This window comes from Alosa alosa, chromosome 2, assembly GCF_017589495.1.
Source record: "Alosa alosa isolate M-15738 ecotype Scorff River chromosome 2, AALO_Geno_1.1, whole genome shotgun sequence".
In the NCBI taxonomy this organism is placed as follows: domain Eukaryota; kingdom Metazoa; phylum Chordata; class Actinopteri; order Clupeiformes; family Clupeidae; genus Alosa; species Alosa alosa.
The window spans coordinates 449,673-476,156 of record NC_063190.1 but is presented as its reverse complement, the minus strand read 5'-3'; the positions used below and the strand labels follow the sequence as shown (position 1 = coordinate 476,156).

At 39.7% G+C, this 26,484-nt stretch overlaps 1 protein-coding gene across 7 annotated transcripts in view; it reads left to right on the top strand.

Moving 5' to 3' along the window:
- LOC125284068 (protein unc-79 homolog) overlaps positions 1 to 26,484 on the top strand; it is a 257,979-nt gene that overhangs the window by 28,106 nt on the left and 203,389 nt on the right. For 5 of the 7 annotated variants that reach the window (XM_048227828.1, XM_048227800.1, XM_048227810.1 and 2 more), the window contains exons 3-6: positions 20,749 to 21,065; positions 21,385 to 21,555; positions 25,028 to 25,123; positions 25,409 to 25,464. In XM_048227828.1, coding sequence (XP_048083785.1) covers positions 20,749 to 21,065; positions 21,385 to 21,555; positions 25,028 to 25,123; positions 25,409 to 25,464 — 640 coding nt within the window. The remainder of the gene's footprint in view (positions 1 to 20,748; positions 21,066 to 21,384; positions 21,556 to 25,027; positions 25,124 to 25,408; positions 25,465 to 26,484) is intronic. The other 2 variants (XM_048227819.1, XM_048227837.1) reach the window with 2 other exon arrangements.

The following is a 26,484-nucleotide window of genomic DNA, read 5'->3' as shown; positions in this document are numbered from 1 at the left end:
GCCTACCACTAAGCCTAACACTATTTGACTGAAATGGTAATCAGAAATAATTTGTTATAAAAAAAAAACTAAAATGTTTTGACTAAAACTGACTAAGACTAAGATACCTGTAGTTTTCTTTTGACTAAAACTAGACTAAAATGACGAGACTTTTAGTCAACTAAAACTTGACTAACAAAAATGATATTTGAATGACTAAATATGACAAAGACTAAAAAGGACATTTCGTCACAAGACTAAGACTAAGTTAAAAATCGGTGACAAAATTAACACCATCCTGACTGCGAAAACTAAAAAAATCTGAAAAGTGTGAAAAAAATTAAGAAAGAAAAGAAAAGAAAATAATTTTTTCATGCATTTCACTATCTATCCATCTATCATGGCCAGATTTACCCCATCCAGCAGGTCTCAGGTCAGCTCTTTGCCTCTGATGAAAATTTAGGCAAATTGGCAAAGATTTGTAAAAGCACTCAGTATTACAATGCAACAACTATATGTAGGTACCCACAAATACATAATGCAAGTACAATGACAGTACCTGATAGTACATGTTGTTACACAGGTTGTACCACTGTACCTAATTAGGTAGGTACACTGTAATAGCGACACATTAAAATAAAGTGTTACCCTATTTTGCCTATAAACAAAAAAATATGCAAGTTATGTGACTGATTGTGGCCTGGTTTCCACAGTTTGTGCTACAGTGAGGTAGCTTTCAATTGCTCTGGAGGTCCAACTATGGAGTCAGTCAGGGAAGGACTGACTCCATAGTCACTAGGGAGTCAGTACAACCCCAAAACAGAAAAAGTTGGGACCTTGTGTAAAATGCAAATAAAAACAGAATGTGATATATACAAGTCTCATAAACCCATATATAGCAGCAAAAAGGACATAGACAACATATCAAATGTTGGAAATGAAAATTTGGACTATTTCATGGAAAATATATGTTCATTTTGAATTTGATGCCAGCAACATGCTTCAACAAAAGTTGGGGCGGGAGCATGTTTACCACTGTGCTGCATGGTGTTGTCCCATTACTTCCCGATAGAGGATTTCAGTTGCTCAGTTCAGTCATGTTTTTCATTCCATTATGCACCTAATTTGACAAATCTGGACTGCAGACCAGGCCATCTTAGCACCTGGACTCTTCCTCTATGGAGAAATACTATTTAAATATTTGCAGAATTCATTTTGCCATTGTTTTCCTGAAATATTCAAGGTCTTCCCTGGAAAAGACATTGCCTGGATGGCAGTATATGTTGCTCAAAACCTGTATACATCATTCAGAATTGATTGTGCTTTGCCAAATGTGCAAGATACCCATGCTGTAGGCACTACTGCTCCTCCACACCGTCATAGATGTTTGGTTTCGAACTGAGCACTAAAACAAGTTGGATAGGTTGGATACTTGTATAGGCCCTCTCCTCTTTAGCCCAGATGAGTTCATGATTTCCAAAAAGAATGGCAAATTTTGATCGGTCTAACCACAGGACCTTTTTCCATGTTACCTCAGTCCATTTTAAACAAGCTCAGGCCAGATAAGATGGTAGTATTTTCTGTATCATGTCTCAATACAATTTTAGCTGTTACAATTTTGGCTGCAGTTTTTGAATTGAGTATCAAACTATGCACATAGACAATGGTTATCAGAGGCTTTCCTGAGCCCATACAATGACAGGTCAGGAAACAGGTCTGGTATTGAAGCAGTGTCATCTAAGGTCCAAAAGACCACGGCCATCCAATTTGTTTTTCAGCTCTTTCCCTTGTTTCAAAGATGTCTCTGGATTCTCTGAATGTTTTGATAATATTATGGCCTGTAGATGATGAACTCCCAAATACTTCACAATTTCATATTAAGATGCATTAAAATGACATTGTTTCATCCTTTGTCCACACAGGTTTACACAGAGTGATGAATACCCCTACATATTTACTTCTAAGAGACCCTGCCTCTCTGGGATGCTCTTTTTCATACCCAATCATGTTGCCATTTACCCTAATTAGTTGTGAAACATTCCTCATTTTGTATTCTTTATTTATTTAGGCCTGTAACGTTTCCAGCATTTTGTTACTCCCGTCCCAACTTTCTTTGAAACGTGTTGCTGATATCAAATTCAAAATGAACATTATATTTTCCATTAAATGGTCAACTTTGTCATTTTCAACATTTGATATGTTGTCTGTTCTTTTTGCAACTAAATATGAGTTTAAGAGATTTGCAGATTTTTTCTGTTTTGGGGTTGTATAATGTAAAGTTTAAAATTAAAATGACATGCCATAGAATTCTGCAGATACTTTTCTGCCTAAATGTGTGCGGTAGGGGACGTGTTTTTTTTTTTTTTTTTTTTTTCAAATAATGGGACAAAAGGCCAGTAGTCTAACCACTACCTGCTGCTGTGAGTCTTTGGCAATTAACACTACTGCTATTTCTTGTGTTATTAGGCATGTTTTTGGTGTGGTTTTGTTGCAGGATAATGCAGAACTACCGATTGAATTTCTATGATACTTGGTAAAGCAGATTTGACAGATTCCATTCCCGTTTTGCTAATTTTGTGAGAGATTTGGCATCGTTTTTTGATTATTTTTTTGTTGTGGAATGCAACCACGGGAGATTGTTGTGTTGTGTTTCTCTAACAATTGGACTCTCCCTGCTGCACTAACAATCAATAGAGCAGTGGAGAGAGTCAGCTGCTTCAGATTCCTTGGAACTAAGATCAGCGAGGATCTGAGCTGGTTACACAATATATGTAGGGTCACAAAGTCAGCAAGACAGCAGCTCTTCTTTCTTCGGCGGCTGCAGAAGTTTGGTATGGACAATGAGATACTGACCAACTTCTACCGCTGTACCATTGAGAGTATCCTGACTGGAAACATAACACAGCATGGTATTGTAACAACAACCCAAACACAGAACATACCCCCTCCCCACACACACAGGTACTACTTCTTTGGGCCAATGAAGTATCTGCTGTAAAAATCCTTATGTGCATGCCCTGCTCAGATTGGGTGGATAGCTTGTTTCACAGCCAGTTTGCTTTTGGATCCAGGGGTGAGAATGCACAGGCTACCACTGTGAAAGGCATGAGTAGCAAGGAGAGCTTCAGTCACTTTATCAGAGCGATATTGTCAACGCCAGCAATATAACGTGGCCAAGAGCTAGTATTTGCATTAGATTATCGCCTAATGGCATCAAAAAGTTTAACCGAAATGAAGTGTTGGGTCTTCTATTCTTTGAAGACCCATTTTTATTTTTTTTGGCGGACCCAAAAATATTTTTAAGGATGGCCCTCGATTCTGAAGGGGAATATCTGCCTTCAGAAAATGACGGTGATTCGTTTAGTGAGGCTTCAGATGCGCCCCTGCCTTGCAATGATGCAGCCGGGACAAAGTGAGAGTTTAGCTTACACCAAGCACAAACGTTGAATTGTTTGCCCAATGTCAGTGGTGGGAATAATGTTTCACGGGGTTGGAGTGTTCATCGGGAAGTTAGCAGGGTGTTAGTGGTGTGGGCTTAACGAGGCTGGAGGTAATGTCCATGTAGCTAGCTTCTATCTTCTAACCGTGTGCTTCTCCTTGTCCGCGGCGACAGTAATGGTGGAGCCTTTGTCTAATGCCACTGGGTATGTTAGACGAGGTCGAAGTGCTCATAGGATAGTTAGGGGGGAACGTAGTGGCAGTGTGGGGAGTCGCAATGATAATGACCGTAGGCCTAGTCCGAGCTGCGCAAATTCTCCACTCGGCACGCGCACGAGGCAGATCTGGCCATGTTGCTCGCAGCAGGAGCAGAGGTGGTGACACGGGGCAGGGGAGCCATTAGGCTATGCATAGTCTATCACAAGATGATGGGAATGCCGGCCCTGTATGGATAGGGATAGGGAGTCATTATCTCTACAGCAAAAGGCCTGCTACATAAAAAAAAATTGTCAGCCATTTATTAGTAATGATTTAGACTGTTGATTTGCTACCTTTTTCCCTGACATACACTAGGCCTATGTGTTCTTTTTTGTGTGTTCATGTCCTTGTGATGTGTGTGTCTTTGTCAGCTAAGAAAAAAAAAAAAAACAACAAAAAGAAAAAAAATACTAATATTGTCTCTTGTCTTGTCTCGTCATCTCACTCCTGATCTGTGCCTTGCCAAGTGAGCTTTTGAACTAAACAGGTCTTGTCTACTTGTGTTTGTGTGTCATCTGAATAATATATATGTGCCCCATATATGGAATCAGAGTGCCTACTGTATGTAGTAAATGGAAAATCTCTACAGCAAAAGGCCAGCCTACCGCTACATGCATTTGGTTTGTTTCTGCCGTTTATTAGTAATGATTTATACAGTTTGTTTACTACTTACTATTTACCTGAGCATTCAGTATTGTGCAATATAGCATACAGAAGGTGAGGGACATTTTGGGGGAACAGAAGTGGTGCATTTTATCATTCAAACATGCAACTTTTCATGAAAATTCTATAATCCAAGATGGCCGCCACCATATGACGTCATAATATGCAAATTAGTAAAATATAAACATTTAATCTCTACATAAACTTTGGGTCATCCTTAATATTTCTCTAATTTACAGAAAGTCTCTATCTCTTATCACTTTTAAGATATAGCCTTTTGAAATGAAGATGTCAAAATAGAACGTTTCGAAAAAAAAACCTCTGGCGCCTAAAGGGTTAATGAAATTATTGCACAAAGTGGAAAGGGTATGACTGGGGATGTCCGCTTCCTTGTTGGCCCTGTCAAGTTTGCCAAGTCGTGGACACCTCAACAGACACAGGTAAGATGCAATATACAGTTGAAAAAGGATGGGAATACTGCAATATCAGTATAGAATGAGGTTTAAGATTAAATATAAATATAGTGCAAGGCAGTTCAGTGCAATGATAATGTATTAATAACATTATTGTAACTGTAAGGTTGAAGTACACATGAGGTAGATGAGCAGAACAGTGTTGATTGTTGAACACTCAGTAACAGCCCCCACCCTTACACTGAACAAAGTCAGAGTGACTGGGGGAAGTAGCTGTCTTTGTGTCGGCTGGTTTTGGCAAACGGAAGAGGAAGGAGGTTGAACAGTTTGTGACCAGGATGTGAGGGGTCTGTAGAGATTTTTGGATTTTTGCTGCCCTTTTCCTGACCCTGGACCGGTACAGGTCCTGGATGGAGGGAAGGTCAGCTTTAATGGTCCTCTCTGCAGCCCTAATTGTCCGTTGCATTCTGGCCCTCTCCCGTTTGGTGGCAGACCCAAACCAGACAGTGATAAAGGTGCAGATGACAGATTGAATGATGATAGAAAGTGGCCAGCAGCTAGCCTAGAAATCTAGACGCGCCCCTAGCGGCAGCAAATTAAATTTGCTGGCAGGGCTAGTCTAGCAACTCTCCGTTAGCTTGTGAGCTCCAGAAATCGAAACTCAATCAGGGCATTGAAATCGTGTATAGAGTCGTTTTGTGGGCTTAACATAATGATTGATGACAGAGTTGCAACGGTTTGGCTTGAATTCCCTGCTACTTGAAAACAAATATCCTATTAAGGCCCCATTAGTGCAGAGGGAATTTGAAAGACAACTGATTATCCCGCCCGTCGGACTGAGCACTGCGAACGGTGAGTGCCCAGACCCTACATTTTAATGTAGGTCTGGCTCGCCAGGCTAGCCAGCAGCTCCTTAGGCAGGTTAAACTTTCTTAGCTGTCTCAGGAAGTTTAACCTCTGCTAGGCCTTTTTCTGGATAGTGTCGATGTGTGGAGAGACCATTTTAGGTCCTGTGAAATGGTTGATCCTAGGAACCTAAAGGAATCCACATTGGACATTGTGTCGTTCTGAATGGCGAGGTGGGGGAGTGGGGCAGGACTTCTCCTAAAGTCCACTGTCATCTTCACAGTCTTCTTGGGGATAAGCTCCAAGTGGTGCTGACTGCACCACTGAACCAGCTGTTCCACCTCCTGCCTGCACCATCCTGGATCAAACCAATGATTGTGGTGTCATCTGCAAACTTCAGGAGTTTTACAGATGGGCTCTTTGAGGTGCAGTCATTAGTGTAGAGGGAGAAAAGCAGTGGGGAAAGAACACACCCCTGTGGGGCACCTGTACTGATGGACCGGGTTTTAGATGAGATGCTCCCCAGTCTGACATGTTGCTGCCTGTCAGTCAGAAAGCTGATGATCCACTGACAGGTAGAGGCAGACACTGAGAACTGGGTGAGCTTCTGATGTACAGTGGGTCCCAGTTAAGTTTGGATGGGTTCCTTCAGGAATCACGCACCCCATTTTCTCAGCAGAAATGGCACAAACTGCAGTTGACACAAACAACCACAAGGTGTCACTTTGGAGTTCTGCCACTACTATTTTTGATGCGACTTGACTTACTGCTTCCATGATGCAGTTTCCAAGTCAGTAGAACAATCAGAGAAAGCTGAGCCATTACCAAACATATATGATAATACAATAGCATGAGTTTATATATCTTATACGCTATTTGTCACGGTTACTTATAGATTTGATAGTGTAACGATAAGCGTATGAGACTTTCAGCGGGGGCACAGGAACTTAAATTGATCACGGTCGTTTAAGCTTACACTTGACAAAACATTCTAATATGAAAATGTAGATGCAATTGTTGTAAGATGGTGCAGCTCCTTTAAGAAAGCATCGTGCACAGGAATGGAGAGAGAGAAAGCGAGAGGGGATATGTGTGTTAGAACTTAGATGCGTGTGGAAAAAGTAGACGTGCTGTTGAGACTGGAGCGAGTCATATTCAAAATAATGCAAAAAATAAATCCGCAGATAAAACCAATTATCCTCATTCATTGCAACCGCAGCATGCCTGCTTGCCGACGTTCAAATGAAAAAGATATCAAAGCACCTTTTGTGTTTGAATGTAGCATGATTTTTTTTTAAACAGCTAGACAAATGATTTAGCTAATTGATTATAGCCTGTACACCAGCAATTGTTGAACATTTACCTGTACAAGTACATTGACAGTAGCCCAGCCTAACAAGCATGTTGCATGTTGTATGCCTACTGTAGAAATTTCACTTAAATTGCAACCCAAGAACATGCCTGCTTGCCGACGCTCAAGCGACAACGAAAAGATATCAAAGCAACAAGAGGGTTGTGTCTGAATGACACGACTCATATTGCTCCTCATAACCGTCTATAAAAAAAGTGTTGTTTTCTTTTCTTTTTGAGCACGTCCGAATCCCAGGACTGGACCATATAATAGGCTCGAGATATAATTCCAAAGGGGGCAGATAGGGGCCTACTGCACTTAAAAATTAAAAAGATTGAACAAAGCTTCCCGAAATTTGAAATTGCGATCAGTGACTGGCATCGGGTGAACAAAGCTTTTCGAAGTTGAACAGGCTATTAAAAACTATTTGCGCACCTCAATGTCACAGGAGAGACTGGGCTCTCCCTTCTATTAATTGAAAAAGACGTTATGCTACCTGCAAACTGGCCTATGATTTCATTGCTGAGTTTGCGGCAAATCAAGATATGGCGAGTCAGTGTCATTTATTTGTCCAGTGTTAGCCTACAGACCAGTTTCCATAGTGCACATCTTATCAACAGTTTGAATGTCGTGTGTGTTTCTGCTCATTGACAAATACCGTTCAGCACAATGATTCATGCCCGATTCATTTCCCCTGTTAAAGTGTTCGCCTTTGTTACACTATTTGGTTTCGTGATGTAGCCTATGATAAACACCATATGGCCAAATATGTGACTCAGCTAATGTTATAGGCTATACAATTTCCCCTCTTACAGACAAGCTGGTGTAGCTTATTAGACTAGGCTACTATTAAAATGCACCGACGGTAGCCTTGGCTATGTGTAAAGTAAGCTATCGCGATGATTTCATGCACGAAAAGTTCATGCATCTGTCAAGTTCGCGACAGGGCCTCGCACCCCTTGCGCGACTGCCCTGCAGCACCTCCTAAGACAGCGAGGAAAAAGTTAAAATACGCGATAAACCCGGGAAAAGTTGACAGGTTTGTTTCGGTCCCGGTGATTATTGTGAAATTGTGCAAACGACAGCCTTTTCAAGGCATTTCAAGGAAGGAGTCGTAGCATGCAAGCTCCCAAATTGACCCAGTAGCCTACAGAAGGCATCAATAGCCTAAATTGTTGGGACTGGGGAGGGTCATGCATTTTTTCTCAATCACTTTGGAGGGTCGTAGAAAAATTTCTTGCTGGCGAGGGAGGGTCTTTTTGACTAACGCTCCCAAAACTCCTCCGGTAGCCCCTGAACAGTCCCTAATTGATTATAGCCTGTAGGCCTACACCAGCAATTGTTGAACATTTACCTGTACAGGACATTGACAGTAGCCCAGCCTAACAAGCAGATGTTGCAAAAGACATCAAAAGACACAATTAATCAGAAATAAATAATGTAATCTGCATCACTTTATTTAACAAACTGTTAAGGCACTCGATAGGCTTTAACGAGCTGTGTGCGCCTGGAAAGACAATAGAAGATGCTTTCTGAATAGCACAGCGAAGACGGCTCTGGTCATCCCATACCCTCCCCCCACTTCCTGTAGCCTACCATTATGACTTGTTGCCGTTTTGGGACATTAAGCTTTTTCACGTTAAGCCCCCCTCCCCCACCCCCTTCTTTCACAAGCAGTGGGGGAGTGCGGGGCACAAAGTAACACTTTTTGGTAGACAAAGGAGGGTTCTCCGCGCTTCTGTCGTTTGGCCACAATCCGGTGCAACCAGGCCAGGACAGATATTTTAGAGCAGGGGTGTCAAACTCATTTTCATAGAGGGCCACATCATTGAATTTATAGGTTACTGAGGGCCACATAATCGGCGAATATGTGCATGGTGCAACCATGAAATCGGTATTGCAGTAGGCTATGGCTTATTCAAAATTGGTGTGAAATAATGGTCCTAACCACTTTAAAACAGTGTGGCTGAAATAAAAAACAAAAAGCCTACAACAGTAACATTTTCAAATGCAACTTCTAGGCCTACAGTATTAGTTAACAACTGATCAATATGCATTCATGGACTGACATTGATGAGAATAAACTGCAGTCAATAATGTGCATAACAATGTCCATAACACATATCACCACTAAAATGAACTGTGGCTAAGAAAGGTACTGTGTGTGTGTGTGTGTGTGTGTGTGTGTGTGTGTGTGTGTGTGTGTGTGTGTGTGTGAGTGTGTGTGTGTGAGAGAGAGAGAGAGAGCACTATGGTACAGTGGGTCCCAGTTAAAAATTGACACTTCCTTCACGATCAAGGTGATTCACGCAGCTGGGTGAAATGTAAGTACAACTGCAGCCGCTTGGGGGCAGCATAGTCTGCTGTGGCGTTCCACGGTCGAACCGGACGGCGCATTCGACAGCAAGGGCTGTGATTGGCCGAGTTTTCAATGTGTTTCTCTGTGTTTTTAGCAGCCCCTGCAACATGCTAGTCCACTGTAGCCTAAGCTTTGTACATAATGTTAAACATAGTTTTGGATTCAGTGGAAATATTTCTTGATTGTACAGTGCCTGTCTCTCAGTAATGTTTTAAAATGAGAGCTTCGTCAGCTGGCAGTAGGCTACTTTGTCGGTAGTCATGAGAAGTTCGCTTGCTAACAGAACATAAATATGCTGCCCAGAAACCTTGTGAATAGTTCTGATTTTTTTTTTTACTACACTAACGAGGTTGAAATATAGCCTTTGCCTACAGCATCTCCTTAACAGTAATGTTAACAAAATGACAGCATTCATATGACAAAGTCTGTCATTAGTTCAATAAGAAGTGTTGCTTGTTAAAACATGTGACTAGTGAAACTCAAATGATTTTAGAAATATTTAGCCAAAGCCAAAAAATGTTAGAGAGAAGGAGAGACGCCGGTGCAGCTCAGATGTCTTCTTAATTTTCTTTATTCTTTAGTAAAAGGTGCAGAACATTATTAAACTTTAAAGACAGAATCGACGCAGGCACATAACTAGGCTACTTGTTGTTTTTTTTTTACTCGGCTATCTATATATGGTTATCAGCACACAATGTTGGGCTAATTCACTAGTTCTGGATATCACAAGTTTAAACAACGAAAACAGAAAGGATGGAGACAGCAAAGCTAGAGGAGTTATTCCAGATGGGCAAGAACAAGGTAGGCAATTGGTGTGCTTGTCAGAACGTTAGATTACAGCTGTTTAAAGCCAGACGCCACGCGATGCGCTAGAACAAAACTAAAGGTAACTTTAGCTATAGGGCTGTATCAATTTGTCCAAATTAATAGGTCATCGTGAGACGCGTTGTTGTTGTATTATTGCATGTGGATATTGTTATGCTATGTAGGCTACTTTTTTTGCAATGCACGGACCTAAAACCGGGAAACGGACAAATATTGTACACGCGTGAATTTGTTTTTGCGGGGGTGGGGGTGGGTGGCAAAACAAAGCGCTTTGTTTTGGTCAATTTCTGTAAAGAAACAGTGCCACCTATAGGCCTGGGGTATGAAGTAACGTGTTGAGTCATGTTGAGATGGATCCGTTTGGACGCAAATATTCTTGATACGGTTCCAGGGAAGACGGAGGAAAAAAAGATCGGTTTGGTACGTGTGGACTAGGCCTAAAATTAGGAGTGAACCAAGGTTTGCTGTTATTGTATGTGTAGAAGGTCTTGGTTTGCACACAGGTGTCCTCACAAAAACTGATATAAGATGTTACAGGATCAGTGAGGTCATTGAGGTTTGTAGCTGCAGCTTCAAAAACGCTCCAGTTGGTGCTTTCAAAGCAAGCCTGCAGCTCCAGCTTTGATTCTCTTGTTCATTTCTTTACAGTCTTTGTGTGCCTTGGTTTGTGTGAGATTTTGCCAAATTTGGTTTTACTCATTTTGAGTAGGCCTAAACTGTTCGCCAAAGGCCATCATCTCTGGCCCCAGCTTGATAAAAAAGTAGGCTCTGATTTAGCCTAGTCTACTGTATGACTTCAACGAGGTGATCTTTAGTATCATGCTGTAGCTTACAGTATCAATTACACTGCCGCTTGCAACGCCTCTGAATGCAATCCGCTGCCCTGTTTACCGGCAATGCTACAGCGGTCATAAGCTGCCACCTTGTAGCGAAAAGTTGTAATACATTTCACGCAGCTGCGCGAATCACAGGAAGCGCAAATGAAGTGGCCACTTCTAAATGGGACCCACTGTACTATAGTAGGCTAGCTATGGAGTTTAAATAACTAGTCAATTTTAAGAATGGTCTCTGAACATTCGTTTTTGCAGTACAGATTATTTCTGACAAGAGTCGCAACCTTAAATTGCTTGCACAAAACTCTTGATCAGCACCATCAGCACCAGCACCAGCAACATTTTGTTTATTTTTTATTTCATTTTTAACCATTATGCGCAGAGAGTGTGAGGGTGCGGGCAAGAGAGAGAAAGAGTGCGTGCGAGTGAGCGAGAGTGAGGTCTGCGGTCTTGGCCATTAGTTGATTTACTTGTTTTTGTGTAGGTAATACGTTGTCAAATATGTTTAAACTTAAATAAATATATCTATTTGTATTAATATGTCCTTTTATTTACGTAATGCGCATCATTGACAAAAGGCGCAACCAAATGTTTAAATAGTTTTGAATATGTGATTTTTTAACAGGGAATATTCGAATGTCATTTTTGAGCAATTTTGACAGCCCTAGTGTAAACGGTTGGCGAGAAAAGTAACTTTAATGTAATATTATTCTACATACAGTTCTGCGCCCATCTCCCTACCCATTCATCTCGGTGGAATACTTCACAAACTCTTCACTCAACACAAGACAAACTATATATCAGAATAAACAGCAGACCTTACCGAACACAAAAGTGTAAAGCATTCTCCTGTACAGTTAGCCGTTCCAGAGTGATCTGGTTTTCTACATGCATGTCTCCAACTTTGGGCTTTAACCTGTTGAGGAGTGAATTCTTTAAGACAATGCCGTTCCCCAGAGAGTGAATTATTTTCCTGGCTCCTTCTAGAATTCTACGCGAACGTTCTATAGTTTCAGTGTTCTTAAAATTGTTTAATGGCAGAAAAGTCCCTGAGGGTAATTGTTGCATCATGTTATAGAACCTTTTTCAAAAACGTTCTAATCACATATTTGTGATCGTACTCCCAGGGGCCCAGCTGCATCTGATCACATATTTGTGACCATACTCCTCAACAGGTTAAGTTTCTTAATGTGTTAAAATTGTTCAATACATGATTTCATAATAGGCCAAATATAAAATAAATATTTCAAATATCGCCTAGATATACAGAAGATATACAGCTGACTAAGAGTTTGTCAAAGTAGCCTTAGTGATCACAAAATGCATGCATGTAGGCTATTTGAGTTTTTTAAAGCTGAGCTGTGCTTAAATTGTTCAATACATGATATTATAACAGGCCAAATAGAAAATAAATGTTAAATATTGCCTAGATATCTGTAAATATTAAAATCAGATGATTTACAGTTCTATGTAATACAGTACCCTCCAGAATGATTGGCACCTCTGCTAAAGATGTAAACGGTGTAAAAAATAATCTCTTGGTGATTTATTGTAATCTCGCAATGAAAAAAGAAGGAAAAATCCTACCTTGAAGGGATGCAAATTTATTTTTAGAAAAAGGAAAATCTCATAAAGAAATATATTTTTTTAATGAAAATATGTTACTCACAATTATTGGCACCCCTGAAAAATTAATTTAAGTTAATCAGAAATAGTTCATGACTTTTTTTTCACTATGGTATGAAAATAAAGTCACACAGAGGCTAAATCCTCTAGTCATTTTTCAACATCGGAAAGACAAAATAATACACTAAATTTAAATAAAAAGAAAGTGTGTTGACATTTGTAAGTCAGAGAATGTCTATGAAAACTAGGTAATTTGTTGAATATTCCTATATTTACAGTTAAAACAATGATCAAAAGGTTATAATCATCTGGAAATGTGACAAACATGCTTGGACAAAGACCCATGGTTATCTTGCCCCCATGTACAGTATGGAGGATGGTAAGATAGGAAAGAAAACCATAAGAACCACTGTTGGAGAGTTACAGACAAAGGTACCATCTTCGGATCACCAAGTCCCTCCAAAAAATCTTCAAAAGTGACCACACTGCTAATAGATTATTTAGAGGGCATACCAGATAAAAGCCTGTCCAATCATTTATTTACCAATGTAAACAGCAGGAGTTACTGAATGGTACAGTAACTTTTTCTGGAAGTGTGGTCTATATGTGTGGCAATAATTGTGAGCAACGTGTTTTTGTTGAAAATATTTCTTTCTTTCCTTTTACTCAAAATAAATTTCCTTCACTTCAAGGTTGGATTTTTTCCTATTTTTTTTCATTGTGCAATTACAATAAATCACCAACAGATTATTTTTCATACTGTTTTTTAGTCAACTTTAGCAGAGGCGCCAATAATTCCAGAGGGTACTGTATGTCATGTTTTATGTTTTTGTAATGTTTCATACATCATTGATGCAGGTCTGCTGTGAATAGACTACTTTGATAACATTTATGTAGCCTACTGGATAGTTAACTTTGGCCTTGGTGCCCTGATGTGTCTTTTTTTTTTCAAGCCAATCCATGTCAATCCATGTGTATACAGGTCTTGTAAAAATGTATATTTTTTGAAGCCAATCCATGTCAAACAAATCTTTATACATATACGGCTCTGGCAATCACCATATGTACCCTAGCAGCACCTTAGCAACCATCTGAATTACCCTAGCAACAGCCTAGCAGCCACCACTATAATGTCAACCTAACAACCACCATAGCAACCAACATGATTACCCTTGCAACCGCCATAGCAAATGCGTTATTTAGCATAGCAACCACCATATGTACCCCTAGCAACACCCTGCAACCATCCTAATTACCCTAGCAACCATCTTAATGACCCTAGCAACCTCCACTATAATGTGACCCTAGCAACCACAATAGTAACCAACATGATTACCCTAGCAACCACCAAAACAACTGTGTTATTAAGCATAGCAACCACCATATGTGTGAAGACTTACTTGTGTCAAGACGAATGGAGTCTACCTGCGATGAGTCCACCGAGCAAGGACACAAGCAAGGCACCTCTCAGATAAGTTTCACTCTTGTCTCACCTTATCTTGTTATCTGATAATCCTTCTAGTAATAATGTGCCTTCAACATATCCCTGTATCCGGTCAGGTTAATAAGCGCACTGATGTTGAAAGGCAACAATCAGTTCAGCAGGCTCGTCCTACTTTTTCTGTGGGGTTGTGGAATTGCCAATCTGCAGTGAATAAAGCGGACTTCATTCCTGCTCTGGCCTCACAGTTATCGCTTAAATTGCTTGCGCTTACAAAGACGTGGATTAGGTGAGAGAATACTGCCACACCTGCAGTGTTGTCGACCAATTATGATTTTTCGCATACCAGTTGTTCGTCTTGTAGAGGAGGCGGGACAGGCTTTCTCGTCTCTGATGATTGGAGGTTTACGCAGTTGCTGCCTGCTCAGGTCCACAACTCGTTTGAATATCATTCCATCATGATAACTGAGCCATACAAATTATACTTGGTGGTTATTTATCGCCCTCCAGGACAACTTGGGAACTTTGAATGAGTTGGACATTCTACTGTCTGCTATTCCAATGGATGCATGCCCATTATTAATCCTTGCCGATTTTAATATTCATTTGGATAACTCGTCTTCAATTGACTTCCTGTCTCCTCATTTAAAATCACACGTGTCCACAGTCCTCCTACTCACAAGGCTGGTAAAGATCTTGATATAATTCTGGTACGTAACTGTAATACAGATGTTTTGGTTAATCTATTACATGTATCGGATCATTACTTTATCAGATTCTCTATGCGTCTGCTGGATAACCCAGCAGCTCCTCCTCCGACAATTTCGTTCCGGCGTAACCTCAGAAGCCTCTCAAGCGACCATTTTGCAACATTAGTAACATCTGCTTTACCTACTCCTAGCTCATTCTTGGCACTTGAGGTTAATGACACTACAGAGACTCTCTGCTCTACACTGGCATCTTGTCTGAATGTAGCATGTCCTCTTTCCTCAAGACCCACTGACAGTAGAAAACTTTTTTCCACTTTCAAGTCTCTTCTCAATCCTCCACCACCACCATCAACTACTTCACTGTCAGCAGATGACTTTGCAACATTTTTCACGGAAAAAGTTGCTAAAATAAGTGCTCAGTTTGATGAACCTATAAGGATGGCTTTGCCTTATGTTAGTATGACAGCATCATTGGACTCTTTCTCTCCTCTTGATGAGGAAGCAGTCTCTCAATTGCTTCAGTGAAGTCATCCAACAACATGTCCATTGGATCCTGTCCCGTCCACTCTTCTACAATCTATCGCATCCGCTGTTCTACCGGCAGTCACACATGTATTTAATGCTTCACTCAGTTCTGGAATAGTTCCTTATTCTTTTAAACAGGCTAGGGTTACACCTCTGCTAAAGAAAAGTTAACTTAATCCAGGTGAAGAACTACAGACCTGTCTCCCTTCTTCCTTTCTTGTCAAAGGCTTAGGAGAAAGTGGTCTTCAAGCAAGTATGTGACTTTCTTCATCAGAATAATCTACTAGACCCTATGCAGTCTGGTTTCAAGAGTGGTCATTCTACTGAAACTGCTCTTCTGTCTGTGACTGAAACATTGAGAGTAGCTAAGTCCTCTGCTCAGTCATCAGTATTAATTCTACTAGATTTATCTGCAGCCTTTGATACTTCTAACCATGACATTCTCCTTTCTATACTATCTGAACTGGCAATTTCTGGAAAAGCTCTTGACTGGTTTGAATCTTACCTTAAAGGGCGTTTTTTCAACGTGTCTTGGCACGGACAGGTATCAGGTATAAGTTTTATGACCTCACCACAGGTGTGCCTCAGGGATCAGTATATATTTAGGTGAGACCATTCGCTCCCATTGATTTAATCACTGTTATGCAGACGACACTCAACTTTACCTGTCTTTCCCACCTGATGACTCTAGCATTTCCCACCGGATTTCTGCATGTTTGGACATTGATATCTTAAAAAGTGTTATTCCTAGCCTGACCAAACTTTTTGTAAAATGGAAGACAAACATTCTTTGCTTTCTCTAGGAAAGTACTAATATTGTCCCCTTCACGTGCCATTCACAGAATAAAGGTATGTAATTACAGGTGTTTTGGGAACACCAAAATAAACATTTACAATAAACAATAGATTTTAGTTTTAGTTTCAGTTTTACTTGGGACAATATTGGTACTTTACACACTAAATGTCCATATACTTAGCTATTTCCACATAGATTTTTATGGTCCTACTAGCTACCCCACATACCATTCCAGTTGCTTGAAAATGACACAAAAATACTGTACAAATACACCTTGTTTTATCCTTATTATTGTCATGGTCATGTGGAGACTTCAAATTGTGGGAAAACATTAATAAACTGTTGATGTATTTGAAGAGGAAATGGTGACTGATACCAAATGGCAAAAAATACCCTCAATATCACACTTAATGCTCATTTTTCCAAAATCTAGGGCACTTTCGAAAGTCAGGAGACATTTAGTACAGACTTTAAATTGTTTACACATGCTTTTTATGAGTTGGTCTTCCACCCTAGAAAATGTAAGGAGGCTAGGGAAAATATTTGTCAAGATATTAATGCCCAAACATGGCACATGTTTTTCAAGCTGTAAAAATGAAAGAATTTCAAGGTCTGAAAAAGATATTATGAAGACATAAGATTTGCACAGAAATATTTCCCAGGCCTTGGTTTTAGGACCCATTGATGATATAGATAAGGTTTGATCAAAATCTGAGACGGTGCAGCAACAACCTTATCTGATTTGACACGGACTGACCGAAAAATGAGGTACTGTTGCGATCCTTTTGGAAAACTGCACCTGATCAAGCCCACTCTTGCAGTTCCTCAGAGATGCAATTTTAGTTTGTTTTCTTTTCTTTGTGTTTCGTGAGTATTTCAACCACGATTGCACTGTAATCTCTTCAGTCTCGTCAAGGTTGCTATAGACTCTGACGGTTACTGTAAACTCTGAACAGGACAGTAGACTTTGCAAAGTCTTTGTCAGTCTATGGCAATATCTGAATGTATATGGATAGTACTGTTGAATTGTTTTCCATTCTTTAACTTAATAGATGTAAGAAGTAAGCTTAGTTATTCGCTGGACATTGTACAAACTGACAAATTTAACATTTGCCCTAGGTGTCAGAATAAACGTTAGCTAGGATAGCTAATAAAACTGTATGACAGCTAGTTATTATTTCATGATCTGATATGATATGGATAACTTGACTATGTTGCAACGGATAAGAGCATGACAAGTAAAGTGACCATATTGCTTTGCAATATTTTATCCGAGAAATATTTATGGGTGTTAATTTACAGTAATGTTAACAGTAGCTTTTCTAACAATATTAGTGCTGTTATCACTTTTTTAAATAGTTATTTAAATGTGCAATCATGACCCGTTTCATCCAGCAACATCCCTGGCATTATATGACTATTAGACTCTGAACAAAGCAATACTTTGAATTACAAAGATGTAAAAGCAATGGTGTTCACTTCATCATAATGTAATACATTTACATTTTCTTATCTTTTTGAAGCCCATGATGCCATCACGTGACAGTCATGTGTCTGCAAATATACAAAAATTCACTCGCACAGGGACTCCCTAGTCTCGTGGTTGGCATATTGTTTCACCTACACACGCAAAATTTGGTCAAGAATGAATTTGAATTTCCTCAAGACTAACAAGTTTTATATGTGCACTACATTAGCCATACCAAACAGGAAGTGAGGTATTTGGGATTTTGTACATTGTGACTAGCCTCGGGAGACCATCCTGATCTTGCGAGCCTTAGATTTTCCCTCGCAGATCAGTCTGGCATCTCTCCGATAGAGAAAATTTGGAGCCTTTGGCCAAAAAAACGTCCAATCAGCGTTGGTTTTTAAGGCGGGTTTAGGTGTGACGCAACGAGAAGCTACTGTTCAATTTAAACAACATGGCGACTTCCACGGATGAGATGAGCATAGCTGTCGCTGAAGTTTTATCCGAATATTCGAGTATTCCTGGGGAAGCTAGGAGTCTCTGCAAAGTAGCAGGGAGGAATGAAGGACACAGACATCCTCCACGGCCAATTCCAGTAAGTGTTAGCCCTGAATCTTAGTAACTTAACGAGAAGGAATAAGTTTTCTTCAGAAGTGTAGCCTACCATGAAAACTTGGTGGGGATTGTCATTGATGAGGTTCATGTCACATACAAATGTTAAGTTTAAAAACGTTAACGTTAGCTACTTACCTCACTTATATGTTAAAATATGGCATTAGAAGAACGCTTCGTTGATTTGATTGGTTGATTTGGCCCGTCAGATGGTTTATCCAATCAGCTAACCAATATTTTCGCCACCTCCGAAACGTTCTCCAACGGAAAGTTCCCAGATAGATATGCGGAGCAAATACGAAGCAATCCATCTGGCGGTGTCAGGTTACGTTGTGACATGATCAATTTTGAAATTCTTCTCCTAGACGATTAATTCGATTCATGTCAAAGTTGGTATACATGAACGTGATGTTGAGAAGTTGGTGATTCTAAATTGATATGTTGCAATGTCCTGAAATGGCTCAAACCGCACAGGTTTTTATGGTAATGATGATATTCACATGCCCACAATGCATATTTGGCAAAGCACCACCATCTGCCAACAGAATGGCTATTAGTCGTGGCACATGATCGATTTCAACACACTTCTCCTAGGTGGTTCATCAGAACCATATGCAAATAAGAGGACATTATGTCAAGATGTTGATGTTAAATAGTAAAGGGATTGTTGATATTTTGAAACGTGTTTCAAATGCAATTAATTTAAATATTTTGCTGAATAAACACAAAACATGTCAATGTCACAAAGCATTGGCTGATTTGGCTGAAACTTAACAGTTCATTGATTATTATGGTAATGATGATATTTACATGTCTAAAATACATGTCTGCCATAGCACCACCATCTGGCAACAGATAGAATGGCTATTTCATTGGTCTTAGCTCTACCATTCCTAGGAGTTTCATCAGATTCATTTCACATTTGGTAACTCGTGCCCCTCCACCCCCTGCCACGTAAGAAATCAATGGTTCCCACTGGTGACAAATCATGAAATTTGGCATCCATATCATCCCTCAAACTCTCTACTCTGGGACAGAAATTTGGCCCCAAGTGAGGCCCAGGGACTCTATAGCGCGCCCTTATGCCCAGAGGGTAGACTGAAAGGAATTTTAAGGATAACTTGTCAATTGTTGCACTGCATATCACAACATGTATGTCATATTGATTACTTGGAAGCGTATCATTGTACCCCACATGTTTTTGGTGTAGCGTCATCGGTGTAAAATGTCACATCCAACAGGAAGTGAGTAAGTAAATGTTTCCAATGTATAAAACTTGCAAAAACAAATAGCACACACATCAGATACGTGCATTTGACACATGCACCACATGTGAGTACAGTATGAATGGTCTGGCAGTTTTTGCATTCACAGGACCAAGCAGTGCTTTCTCGTCTGCCTCCTTCAGTCACTGTAGCCAAACTGCACTGGGTCAAATGTCACTACGAAATGTGATTAATCAGCTTTATTTTTGTGTTATTCTGACAGCCCTAATAATAACATACATCTGATTATGTTAGATAATTGTAAGTGCACAGACAGGTTATGTGGAAAATATCAAGTGTTTACCCTGATCGTGAAACTACCCTGAGATTCAAATTCCCATTTGTTTTGCCATAATAATGGATTCTCAAGAATAACAGCACCGTGGTAATTCACTCTTAAAACATTGAAACCTGCACACTAAATCGTTTGTTGTAGACAACTTAGATCATCAAAAGATGCTCTCTTATGTTGGTTCATCACAGTTTAAAATGCAAATGGTTGACATAGAAAACAGGGTACACATACATCCCCCATTAGTTCATAATGTTACCAGTCATCCTGTTTGAAACAACTTCCTTTATCCATTACAGTGTTTATTTCTTCCCCTTCCCAACTGTAGATTAGCAACATCTATTTCAGAATTGGAATCCATATGCCTGTTGGATATCATTACTTCTTTCCTCTGTAATGATACTGAGACAGTATCATAATGTATTTACACATTTTTGATTTACTGTGCAATAAACATGTGTTGTGATCAGGGAGCATTATTTTTTCTGTCAGACCCTACATACATGTTTATTACTGGCTAATGCATGTTTCAGAAGTGTCACCTCTGTATTTTCCCCAAGACTGTGTGATATTGCTATGCACATATTGTGACAGAGATAGCGTTTTATCTTTTCCTAGAAATCTATTGGCCCTTTTGAATAATTTGACTCATAATGTTGCTTCATTTGGAGTATGGGCTTATTTGGAGAAGTACAGGGCTGCCACTGAAAACATGCTATTTTTTATATTTTTGCTCCTTGTCACCAGATACGCATAAGATGCAGTGATCATTGCAGCATTTGCAGTCTCCTATTTGTGAGTGTTTGCTCTCTTTTTGAGTTGCTAGTGTTACTTTCAATTGGAAAACACTGAAAAAAGAGCTATATTATCAGCAACCTTTGTTTGGCCAAGACACTGCATCCTATGTGGAGCTTATCTGGGCTTAGTTTTTTTCTACTTACACTGTCTCTGTAGTGCCATTTCAATGTAATGTGCTGTTTCTTTGTGTCTTTGTTGTCTCTTTTTTTCCCCTGTTCCCCTTCTTCCCCCCTCCCCCTCCCTGGAGCAGCATCCTGTCCCGTACAGGCAGAAAGGAGAGCCAGGAGGCTTCCAATTTGGCCGTGCCCATGACCATGTGTCTTTTTCCTGTGCCATTCCCACTCACCCCATCTCTAAGACCACAAGTCAGTTCCATCAACCCTACAGTTACTCGCTCCCTCCTTTACAGCGTTCTGCGGGACGCCCCGGCCGAGCGTGGTGGGTGCCCCCCCCAGCAGAGCCGGGACGCTCAGCTCTCAGAGTACCCCTCTCTGGACTATCAGGGACTCTATGCCACCCTTGTCACCTTGCTTGACCTGGTGCCCCTCCTGCAGCATGGTCAGCATGGTGAGTGATGATGATCACACTGCTGTAACACAATGTTGTAAATTAAAATGTGCATCAATTTTTCCCAACCTGAAATAAATGTTTTTTTTTTCTTTGGTTGGGTGATATGAATGTGTCCAGGACCAGAGGATATGTTTGTAGCTAATTTGCGGGCAAATAAATATGTGTGGATTAATTGATTTTGCTTTCAAATCATGCACTGAAACAATAGTTGAAGTAGCTGAAAAATCATGTATCTAAATGTTTTCTACACCAAATGTATCATCATGCTTTTTTATTATTTTCTCTTTCTTTCCCTCTTGTCTGCTCTCACCTATAGATCTAGGACAGGCCATATTTTACACCACAACTTGCCTCCTACCTTTTCTCAGTGATGATATTCTCAGCACTTTACCATATACTATGATCTCGACCTTAGCTACGTTTCCGCCATTCCTGCACAAAGACATCATTGAGTATTTGAGTACCTCCTTCCTCCCTATGGCAATATGTAAGTGTACCATTCTTATTGTTCCAAACATACTTGCTGCAGTGTCCTTCTACCCTTGGACAACACTACTGAAAAACGTAATATGGGACATGTTGTGTTGACAGAGAAACAGTCTATTAACAACCTATAGTACATTACACAATTTTCGTCTGAACAGCTATTCGCCTTATTCACCCGGCGGCCATTACGAGTCTGAGGGGTACACTTGTGATTACACCTCAGTCCAGCAGATGGTGGTGGTAATGCACTCCATTTGCAAACTGCTAAAAAACAATTCACTGATGAAGAAGAACAGGCCAGTGAACCCTTCTTCTTTAATCGGTGAGCTTTTTTCGGCAGTTTGCAAACGGAGAACATTACCACCACCATCTGCTGGACTGAGGTGTAATGGCAAGTGTACCCCTCAGCCTCGTTATCACAGCCGGGTGAATAAGGCAAATAGGCCCACCTCTCATTGATTCCAAAGTGTCCATATTTCAACTGACAGCACGTTGTATCTAGCTTTAACCTGCACTTCTTTAATAGAACTCCTTTATGCCTATGACTTTATTTACATTTGGACTATTGTGAAGAAGCAACCTACTAATTATTTACTTGAAGTAGGCTACAAGTGTCTCCAGCATGCCTCCATGCAGTGGTGGAGGAAGTACTGAAACTCAGTACTTAAGTAAAAGTACAAATACACAGAGAAATATTTACTTTAGTAAAAGTAAAATACCACAATGACAACCCTACTTAAGTAAAAGTAAAAAGTACCTGCTTTTAAATGTACTTTAAGTATTAAAAGTAAAAGTATTTGCATAATTTATTTTTTGCATATTATTTATTCTCTTAATATCTATATTCTAAAAGGAAAAATCAGTATTTGCTGTGGCATTTTAATCTAGTTAGTTTCTAAGCTAGTTTTAGGTTATACTCGACTAGATAGTTTTAAGTTAATGCAATTGTGCTTACCATCTGTGGCCCATTACATTCTGACCTACAATTCTAGAGACTGTAATTCTGGTTCTCTACTAGGGTGATCTGCTGAGTAATATCATTCAGCAAAACACAAGAGCCTGAAGTTTAACGGGGTAGACAAGGGAAACGTCGGGTGGATCGTAATGCCAATTATGCTGATTGAACAGAAAAGTTGCTGAGAAAGGTGTCTTTATGATTAAGTTCAGTTTCACTTGCGCAGACGCATAGACATTGAATGAACGCTGACGTTATGCCACAATTGTAGGCTATGCATCTTTATTTAATCACACACAATTAAGGAATATTTCCTAATCTGGAAAATGTTACGTCTTTTCCGGCCACCGGTTCATTAATAGTCTACCATTCATTTGTGCCGCAAATGATCAGGCGTGTGACAGAAGCATGGGCATAGCCTGTAACTTTGCTGATCAGCGGATAGCAATCTCATCGGGAGAGGAGGCCCTAACGCTGCAGATAACAGACAGAGAAAGGCACAGAACACAGTTGCATGTACAGTGTAGCCATGGGTCTGGTGAATATAGCCTACCGAATGCAGATGGCTACAAGCTCACGCTTTGCCTGGTCTAGACTAGTAGCTTATGTTTCTAAGAATGCACGTAGCGCTCCAGAATCTTTGGTAGCAACCCCCCCGGTAAAACAAACATGTTTGTCAAGAGGATTGCTGTAAAATGTAACGAAGTAAAAGTCAAAAGTATGCACTATAAATTTTACTTAAGTAAAGTACAAATACGTGGAAAATTTACTTAAGTACAGTAACGAAGTATTTGTACTTCGTTACATTCCACCACTGCCTCCATGTATTGAGAACCCAAGTCAGACACTATTCAATTTGATTTAGATGAATATGTACACCTATTAAAAAGTATTCACCCCCTGGGATATTTTCTCTTTTACTTATTTTATGAATGGAATCATGGTCAATATAATTTGGCCTTTTTGACAATCATTTTGACTATAATTTAAATGAATCTATTAGCAGTCCAACCTATTGATGCCAGTAGTCTCTCAATGGAGATCACCTGAGTGCAGTGAACTGTATAGAATAGTATACAGTAGTAGGCCCAACCACTGGTTAATCAGTATTCCTGGTTACAATTGCTCTATGAAGGCAATATAACACTCCAAGCAACTCAGACAAAAGGTTATTGAAAACTATAAGTCAGGGGATGGTTACAAAAACATTTTCAAGTCACTGAACATCCCCTGAAATTAAATTGTGAAAATTGTTTAACAGTGAAATTCTTTGTTAAAGGGGAAATCCAGTGTTGGGTTTTATATATGTTAAGTATGACCATAAGCTAGAGTCATGGACGAGGGGTGACCCTATCCAGACCCAAAGCATTCCGAACTTATCTAGTTTTTACCGATTCTTCCATGGCGTTCTGTTAGCAACAAGGCATCTCTCATACTGCACATAAATCTATTTTTTAGAGCTCTACACTTTGTCGACAGTGTAATTAGGTTCTTAACATTTAAAACGAGGCATTGGCAACATTGTGCTGAAAGTTTATTTAGAAGACAGTTTATACAGACACTACCTGGAGTAACTTTTCCACTTGTTTTCTGGGCGACGCCATTTTGAATTTAAGACCCCCTTTTTTTTAATGCTGAAGCGCACAGTCCCCTTTCTTCAACAACACTAGATTCGTGTTCGTCGATATAATTATTGAGTCTTAAATTCAAAATGGCATTGCCATTTGTTGGGGCAGAGAAGCAGAATCATGCCAGTAGTCAGTTGCACAGCTTGCCAGCCTACCCAGTTGCATGGTGTCCCTCTTAATGCTGCCTCCACAGCATAGAAGAGAACACTGATGAAGACTGACTGGTAGAACATCAATAGGAGTTTGCTATACATTTTAGACGTCCTTAAGAAATAGAGCTGGCTTTTCACTCTCTTGTACCCTATAGCAATTCAAGTAATCATATAATAATGATTACAATTTCATTATAATATGATAATTTATCCTAGCCTGGAAATTCAGACCCAAATCCAAAAGATCAATGGTCTGGCTACGAGTAATGAAAATTGCCCAACTTGAGGGGCGGCACCAAGCATGCATTTGGATAACACTACAATCAATGTTTACTGACCGATTCCGGACATCAACGCAATTGGATAAAACTACGACCAATGTTTCCCGACTTCCACGTTGCTGTGCTGTCTTCATCTGTTTAGCTCACCTCTGGCCCGCCTATATCAGATACACCAATGTGATTAGTGCAGCTTGGCTCCATGGGCATAGGTAATGAGCATCATTACTCATCGCCAAAGGATTCAAATTATGCTCTCACAAGAACTCTGGATTTCCAGGGTAAATTTGTCCTATCAATAAAATGAGAAATATCTTATATTTAAAAATACAATTATGTTGTCATCCTATTAGAAGGTTAGCTCTTGAAAGACATATTTTCTATCTTGTGAGTTGATTATACAGAACAAAGAGTGTCTTTGCTTGACCTAATCTGTTTTTACCTGATTTATATTTTGTAGTAGGTTCCACCAGAAGAGAAGGTGGTGTGCCAGCCTTTGTGAATCTTTCTGCTTCCTCTATGCTTATGATAGCTATGCAATACACCTCTAACCCAGGTAGGGTGTCATTGATCATAATACTGCTATATAAGTGAATCTTTATTTGCTGTTCATCCATTGGGTGTAACAGCATGTTTACCCTGTCTGCATACATGCACATTTTAAGTGCTATAGGTCTACTTCAATATGCCAAACCTGCCATCTCTTCATTGTCTTGACCATTAGTCTTAAACAAGTCGTAAAACTTTCAAAGACATCTTGGGAAGGTTTCTAACTTAAATAATTTCACTCTGGGCTCTGACTGATGTTATATAATGAACTGTGTTTGCATGCTGTTACCAGTGTACCATTGTCAGCTGCTGGAATGTCTTATGAAGCACAAGCAAGAAGTGTGGAAGGTAGGAACACAAATGGACATGGACATGTATGTGAATGAATATGTAAATGAACATATATGTGTTTAAATAAGATCCCTAACATACACTGATAGTTATAGACAAATGCTACAGATTATTTCCGCTGTCAAAAATGTTTTTAGCTTGATATAATAGCTAAACATATGTTTTAGCTTGTATAATCCTATAACCAACAGGCCCATATTTTAATCTAAAAATGTATTGGGGAAGAAAATGTTTTGGTGCCACTGAGAATAGAACAAGAAATCTCTTGAAAGACTCAAAACTATCCCAGGATCACAGAACACTAGGCAAATCATTCAACCAACGAAGAACCACAGAGGAGAAGAGTCTTGAATTTGACCTAGAAGTAGCAGGGAGCAGATCAACTTTGAATTTAATTCTGGCTGGTATAGGAAGTAAATGGGGAGTAACTACGAGAGGAGTTACATATGTCCTCTTTGGCTGATTAAATACTAGTGTGCTGCAACATTCTAAATGAACTGTTTACTCACTACACAAGCAGGCAGGCCAGCTAATAATGAATTGCAATAGTACAATAAATTATGTGGCATCTTGAGTCAGATAAGGTCTGATCTTCCTAATGTTGTAAAGGATAAACCAACATCATTTTGCAATTGAGGCTATTGAGCTAGGTTATGACCAGGCTTGGAATTTCACCATTTTAGGGGCAAGGCCACTTGGCCTTCAGTTGGGCATATTTGGCGGGGGGCACAAAGGCCACATGTCAGGGCACCAAGGCCAAAGTTAACTATACAGTAGTAAGCTATAAAAATTATCAAAGCTATTCACAGCAGCAGACCTGCATCACTGTATGAAACATTACAAAAACATGAAACATGACATATTACATATAACTGTAAATCATTTGATCATCTAATATTTAGATATCTAGGCTATATTTAACATTTATTTTATATTTGGCCTGTTATGGATTGAACAATTTAAGCACAGCTCAGCTTTAAAAAACTCAAATAGCCTAGATGCATGCTTCGCATTTTG